The sequence below is a fragment of the Sesamum indicum genome, linkage group LG13, assembly GCF_026168435.1.
Source record: "Sesamum indicum cultivar Baizhima isolate 11 linkage group LG13, ASM2616843v1, whole genome shotgun sequence".
In the NCBI taxonomy this organism is placed as follows: Eukaryota; Viridiplantae; Streptophyta; class Magnoliopsida; order Lamiales; family Pedaliaceae; genus Sesamum; species Sesamum indicum.
The window spans coordinates 10,935,803-10,943,958 of record NC_142669.1 but is presented as its reverse complement, the minus strand read 5'-3'; the positions used below and the strand labels follow the sequence as shown (position 1 = coordinate 10,943,958).

The following is an 8,156-nucleotide window of genomic DNA, read 5'->3' as shown; positions in this document are numbered from 1 at the left end:
TTGTTTGGAATACTAGAAAAAATATTATTTTTGGTAATAATTAATTATTATACTGTGAAAAATATTAATTAATTACGTACGGTTATGGAGCGGCTATACACTGTTATTTCTATAAGCGAAATTAAAATATTAGCAACAGTTAAAAGCCGTAGCAAATGTTTTTGGTTGCAATTGAAATAGTGGGCGAATATTCGTTAATTGTGGTAAGAAGTTTATTTTTTTATATCACTTTCGTTGGAGTGTGGTGGATATTATTATATAATGGTTTTTAAACTATGGTCATTATAATATTGAAAATAATTAAATTTTTTGTAATGATGTTTTATAAGGGTTTTTTAGGGTTTGTAAGATATTATTTCTTATTTTAAAAGCTTATAAGCTCATCCAAACATTCTCTAAGTTAGAAGGTCTTATACGTACGATCATCTGCTTTATTAGAAATTTATAAGATGTTCGATTTTATAAAAAAAAATCTTAAAAATATTTGAAGATTTTAAAACACTTATAAACATGACAAATATTTTAAATATGTATTATAATCTTTTTATCATCTTATAAAAATATTTTAAAAAAATTTATGAACTCGTCGACTAAAACACCTCTTGATTGATAATATAGCAATAGAAAATACAACTAATAGAAGGATTTTACATTTCTTATGTAATAAATTAATGTGTGTATCGATCACATATATTATCAACAGTTTTACATGTAATTAATTTGATACCACAACAAATTCAAATCAAAATATCCATAAATTCACAAATGGTTAAGTCTGTATGTGGGAGAAAGCTAAGATTCTGCAGAATTCTGGATGGCATCAACCTTCTTTATCACTGGAGAGCAAGAATGACTAGATAAAAGGGTCCTCGAGCTAGAGGTTTCATTTTTCTCCGGGATATTCCCTTAATCTCCAAGTATGTGATTTCTCCGAGTATTCTTGTCTTGATTTTATTATTTATGAGATAATTATTGATAGATTTGAAAATTTGATTTAGTATTAATTGTTCTATTGCTATCGATGAGTTCAATAATCCGTAATTGTCGTGAATAATTGACACGAGTAACAAGTAAATTAATTACGTGTTTTGCATGATTTATTTATAGGTCGGACAAGAAAACTAGATTAGATATATAATTGTAAACTGTCTCAGTTATTTGATTCAGTTTTAACTATTTTCACATATACAAATGTTATCATAAACTTGATATGGAATGCTATCATGCTTAGGCAATAAGATAAAAGATTTTGATTTAGGTGCTTCAGTCAAATTAAATATAATTAGAAAACAAAAATTTACTATGGCTATTCTAATAGATTTAAAAATTAAATGCTTGAGTATGAAATCGATCATTTGTGGGCGATGATCAATGTGATAATTGTGTGATACACTCCCTTAGATCATCTCTCTTGATTTTCTTTGAGATATTTGTTCTGGTTTTCGCTTTAGTTTAAATGAGTTAGTTATTTTCAACGCCTTCGAGATTGAGAAATTAACACTTTCTAGTACTGCTAAAGTTGAGAACTAGTAATTAATTTTGACGGCTTCGACAACCGAATATTTAGGAGCTTGTAGCCCTTCTAAAAAACAACGCAGAACAAGAGATGGATACAGTTTGAAAGCATATGGAAAGGCGGCAGGCGAAGGTATAGTGCCTTAGCTCCGTGGTTTGACGATGGAACTTCAAACAGCTATAACTTCGGATTCGAGAAGAGTTACGGAGTGGTTTACCTATCATTTCTATCATCTTTTCGAGGAAAGTCCAACCCTCACCACTACTATCATGTGAGGCCACCGATCGTCATGAAATTGCGTTGTTTGACCACTATCTCGGCATTTCTTTAGAATTTTTTTTTTCAGCTGATTTTAGTTAATTTTCATATTTTCTATAGTTGTAATTTGGGTCTAGTAATTTTTCAGATTATCGCCAGGATGTTAGGCTGTTTTTTGGCTGAATTTCATGGACTTTTGAGATCATTCAAAATTTAACCCATTCCAAGCATGTTTTACCTACATTATGAAATCCTTTTAAATAGTTGTAAACTCGATCTATTATGCGAGTCATTCAATAATAAAATATTTTTATTTTGAATTCCAGTTCTCAAAATATTGGAGACATGTTCTTCTTTATTCTTCAATTTCTATTGCTTCGCTCCATCAGAAAAGTAAGGAGATTTAACATATTTTTAAATCTGAACAACTCCTCCAAGTCATAGAAATTTGTCATTACTAACCTTTTATAAGCTCCATCATCTTATTTATCCAAATACTTCAGGAACTTAAGTTTAAACTAAGATCTGACATTTTATAAAATATATGAGCTTATAATTATTTTTCAAAAATAATCTTAGCCAAACACCCTTTTGTTGATGAAACTGAGACCCCAAATCTATAAGACTATGTGTTCAAATCTCCAAAATGTATAAATATTCTTCTATTTTAATAATAGTTATGGGTTTACTTTCACAATAATTAATAAATTTGACATTAATTATGGATATGCCGATAACTATAATCCTTAATAATGACTGACATTTAAAACATAATTATAATAGAATTACTAGGAAAAGAAAAAACAATTATTGCTCTGTCTAGTCAGCCCTTTCTAATGGATAAAATATATAAAATAATTTGACTATTAAAATAAATTATTATATAGTTTTAATATTTTCATGGTAACTTTGCTTTGCTTTTTAAGGGGTCTGCAAATATCCAATTGATGGGCTTCGACAGGGAAAGGAAATGAGTACAGAACTTTTGAGTTAAACTGTTAAGAGTTTTAAATGTGCATCCACCTTTTCTCATTTATTTCTAGTCTTTACGTGAAAACAGTGTAACATTTGTCTGGTGATTCGACAGCAATATCAAGTGTAATAATAATCAAATAATTCTATAGACGACTTTCTTGGAATTTGGAAATATAATGAAATAACTAATATTTTTTTCTTAAAAAAAAGCCTAAATAGTCATTCTAATAAAGTATTATGTTATAAATTCTCTCTCACCATTTAAGTTTCACAAATAAAATATAATATAAGTTAGAGATAATGACACTCTCCTCTCTTGAATGAAAATTGATATTTACCCTTAAATAATTTATTACTAACTTATTGCAGGTCAAATACTTCTTTTACTAAATTACTATTACAACAGTGAAAATATGTTTCCTTACATGTTGGCATAAAAAATGTATAAGAAAAATTTATTTAACCTATAATAAAGCATGTAATAAGTCAATCGAGAGTAAATATAATTTTGTTCGATTGTTTTGTGTATATCAGCAAATTTGATAAATTTTAACTAATAGAAGGACTAATATGGAAGCAAATTTCAGGAATACTAGATCTAATTTTTTATACTACAAAGAGTCTACGTATAATTATATCATATCTCAGGAGAAGGAAATATAATTATCCCTAAAAATTATGACAGCACCAGATATAGTATAAATTTTTAGAAAGTTGAATATTTTTTTTATAATGTACCTTATCCTTACGAGTTTTCAGTGTCAATACGAGGGGGTGATGCACAAGCTCTCTATAGAGAGGTTAAAAGAATGTATTTATTATAATACAGAGGTCAACAACAGTAATAACTTAGTCATCTCCACTACGCTATGTTCAAATTTTCATGTTCAATTGCGAATATATCCAACATCCGAACAATAATGCAAACATCAGTCTCATGGGCGTGGCATGATAAGAAACTCGATATAGAACTTTTCCTAATTTTGTAAGTAATTAGCACTCTTTACTTTCAACTTTCTAGGAGTTGCATAAACATTATTTTGGATTTAAGATTTTAATAAATGGATAGGTGTTAGACACAGACTCTTTTACTAAAAGAAAAATGTATAATTTACGGAAGAAAAAAGGAAGCCAATAGTAATGCCAACTTAACCATCCCCATGGCGCCATTCCAAACTTTTGTGGTCGATTGCAAACATATCCGGAAAGTTGACAACCAACGCAAAAGTTGGTCTCATTACCGTAGCACCACCAAGGGCCAAATATCACAAAACTCAGCATGGGTCCACAAGTCAAGGTGCAGACGGTTGGTATATGTTTATGATAAATACAGAGAAAGTACCCAAACACATAAACAAGACTTACCCAATCCCTTAAAAATTAAATTTAGAATCACTCAACCACCATCTACGACCATGAATAAGTCCATAGTATTGCATCAAGTTATTCCAAGAATTTCACCTATAAATTAAAAAATCAACAACCCCCCCCCCCCACCCCTACCAGAACCCCCTATAAATAGCGAAGCAAGCATTGAGGCCATATGTTCATATATACCTGAGCCATCTCCCACAACTCCAGCTCATCCCAAACACCATCTAATCTCACAAGAAAACCTCTCATTCATCATACGTACAAATCTCTCCTTCCCCGCACTACCCACATTCACAAACTCAATGGTGCTTCTCCCAAAACCCGCAGCAGTCCAACATTTCTCCACCACCAGCAACCCAATTCTATTCCCCGATGTCCCCTTGATAGACCTCTCCAAACCTGACTGCATATCCCAGCTCGTGAAGGCCTGCGAGGACTTCGGATTCTTCAAACTCATCAACCACTCCGTCCCAACTCAATTCATCACCCAACTCGAATCCGAAGCCCTCAATTTCTTCTCTCTCCCCCTCTCCGCCAAGCAAACAGCAGGGCCGCCCGACCCGTTTGGCTACGGCAACAACAAGATTGGCCCGAATGGAGATGTGGGCTGGGTCGAATACCTGCTCCTCACCACCCACACCGAATCCGATTACCAGAAGTTCGCGTCCATCTTCGGGGAAGCCGCGGAGAAATTCCGGTGAGTTTGACATCCAAACAGACCTTATATCGAAACTCATCCAGATTGTCTAACATTCTGTTTGTCTCCTCAGCTGCGCTGTGAATGATTACCTCTCCGCCGTGAAGAAAATGGCGTGCGAGATTCTGGAAATGCTGGCGGACGGGCTGAAGATTCAACCCAGGAATGCGTTCAGCAAGCTGCTGATGGACGAGAAGAGCGACTCTGTTTTCAGGGTGAATCACTACCCTCCGTTCGAGGAATCGAGCGGCGGGAACCTGATCGGGTTCGGAGCGCACACCGACCCGCAGATAATATCAGTTCTGAGATCCAACAACACGTCGGGGCTCCAAATATGGCTGAAAGATGGGAAATGGATATCCGTCCCGCCTGATCAGAACTCTTTCTTCATTAATGTTGGTGACTCATTGCAGGTACAACCACTTCTCCCGCCGTCAATTTTTTAGTTCTTTCTCATTTCACCTTTTCACGTGGGGGAGTTGGATTAGTTATGCTGCTTTTTTCGCCAATTTCCCTTTTTTCTTTCTCTTTTACCTTCACCTTTGGTCAGATTGTTTGTTCGTGTATATAATAAATATTTTTTTTTATGTTTTAAAATACATTATAAATATTAAAAAAATATATAAATTAATATATCATAATTTAATAAAAAAATAACTTAAGCATATTAATGACTTAATAAAAAAAATATCCCATGGCGTCATAAACCACAATAAAAAAATATATATGTAATACATATTTATATAAATATATATTCTATTATATCACTAGTAATCTTTTATTTATTTAATAATATAAATAATTAATCAAAATTGATAAAATAAATTCATTTTAATATTGTGTATAAAATGTTATTGAAAAAATTATTTAATTAAGGAGATGATTATTTGGGAAAGATAAAAGTATATTTAAAGACACTATAGTTATCTTTTATTCTGCTGATATAAAGTGGTTATTCTAAAATCTTCAACTTTATATATTAAATATATTAATAATTTAAATTAATATAATACAATCAAATGAAATGATACAAAACCTATATAAAAGCAAACTCATAACTTAATTTATGGTACTTAAATATATTTAATTTTTTCAACATTCGTTTTAAAATTTTGATTACTCGTTCATTTTTTACCTTTTTTTTCTTTATTCAATTAGGTCTCGTGGCACACCGTCCCTACGTGGATACAATAAATAATTTATTTTTATAATATATTATAAATAATAATAATAAAATATATAAATAAAATACATACATTTAAAAAATTGACTTAAGAGTATTATCAACACAACAAAAAAAATGTACAATGGTTCCACAAAAACCGTCATTCATGCATAAAAAAATATCTTTTTTGTATATATGTATAGATTAAATAAATATAATAAATCATTTAAATTGTGCATACACATTAAGCTACCGCTGGTACTATATATTAAGTGCAGAGGGGCCTATAGAGCTAATTTTCTATCAATAATCTTTATTTACGTATATTTAGGGTTAAATTCATTTTATTAATTTTTTATTTTTTTTATATTTTTTATTTAATTAAATAAATATAATAAAAAATTAAATTATACATAGGTATCGAAGGTGAAATAATTTGAAAATGAGAATTGAGGGTTAATAATGTCAAATTAATATTATTATATTAAGTTGACCGTTGAAATGCAGAGATTAAAGTATAGTCGTTGGATCTTCATTGACTAATTATTACTTCATGCTATAATTAATTACAAGTACAATCTTAGAATATCTTGGACACATGTTTCAAAGAAGAGCGTGGGCGCACGCATCCATGACGCGAGTGTTCCATCCAATGACTTTTCTCCATGATTTGAAGTTTACTAGGTTTGACTAAGAAATATTTTTGTTGAAAGTGGACAATTATGGGCCTTCTGCTTTCATTTTCAAACTCCATACTTTTTCAATAAAAATATCAACCTAATTGTATTTTTTTATTATTTATATCAATCAATACATAAATATAAAGTAATGGGCTCAATTATTATTTTTTAAATGAATATTATTATTATTTATTTAAATATTCTTATTGATTTTTTCTCCTTTTCTTCTATTCCATATTATTGCATAATTTTGAATTTCAGTTCATGTATACACGTCACATAAATAAAATATTTGCTTAAACATACGTGGTGTACATATACGAACTAAATATAATACAAAATATCAACTTAAACCAAGAAAAAATCTTAGGCATTTTTCAAAGTCACCGTCGAACAATTAATGCTTATTACGTTCGGCATAACATCACCCACATCTCAAATTTTCATAAAAGTTACTTTACGCACAACATTATTCTAATGCTACGTACATAGTTATTCACCTCAACGCATAAACGAGACTCTGTTATCCAAATCAGGTTTTTGATCGAATCTGAACCAATCAGATTTTAATCCAACTACATTGTCGGTTTCCTTGAGCTGTATCCCATTACTCACATATAAAGTATAATACTACACTTATAGTCCGATCGATTCAGGTCCGATCAAACTGACCGATTACACGTTTTTCGGGGCAGGTTATGACCAATGGGAGGTTTAAGAGTGTGAGGCATAGGGTTGTGGCCAACAGCAGCAAATCAAGGCTTTCAATGATTTACTTTGGAGGACCACCACTGAGTGAGAAGATAGCCCCATGGCCTTCATTGATGAGGGGAGAAGACAGTTTGTACAAGGAGTTTACATGGTTCGAGTACAAGAAATCTGTTTACAACTCAAGGCTGGCTGATAATAGGTTGGGCCTCTTTGAGAAAATTGCAGCTTCATAATCACCAGCTTCCCCTTTGAGTTCTGTCTCTCATCTTGTTAGGGTGTTTTTTTTTTTTTTTAAATCAAATTATAGGCTTCCTCTTTTGTGTTGTTCATTGGATTTTCGACAAAGTTTTAGTTCGAAATTAGTTTGGCCGAACCCAAATTATCAATAGAAACAATAAATTATACTTGTCATGTGATTTGTGTACAATTAAAAAAAGAATAATCGTTTACATGATTAGTCAAAAGAGTAAAAATTATTTCAGTTTTAAATTTCAATATTAATGTTGGGTATCTGAGTAATTTTTTTTTTTTTTATGAAATGATTTGATTGAGGCCCAAGTTTTGTCACAAATGTTAGGTTGATATATATATATAATATTTGATGAAGATTAATATATATTTATTTAAAAAAAATATAATTTTTCGTCATGGTTATAAACCATTATTAAAAGTAAAAATCATGGCGATTACTAACATGACTGCCAACGATTTATTAGCCCCCCCTTTTTTTTTTTTGCCTTAGCTAAAAATTGTGGCAAAATATTTCGATCATAGATAAAA

The 8,156-nt window shown here is 31.0% G+C and overlaps 1 protein-coding gene across 1 annotated transcript; it reads left to right on the top strand.

Annotated features, from left to right (window-relative positions):
* Positions 1-4,284: 4,284 nt before the first annotated feature.
* Positions 4,285-7,787, top strand: LOC105176874 (gibberellin 2-beta-dioxygenase 1). The gene is made up of 3 exons (XM_011099809.3): positions 4,285-4,820; positions 4,894-5,233; positions 7,361-7,787. The coding sequence occupies exons 1-3, from the start codon at positions 4,426-4,428 to the stop codon at positions 7,607-7,609; spliced, it is 984 nt and encodes a 327-aa protein (XP_011098111.1). The 5' UTR covers positions 4,285-4,425; the 3' UTR covers positions 7,610-7,787.
* Positions 7,788-8,156: the final 369 nt, after the last annotated feature.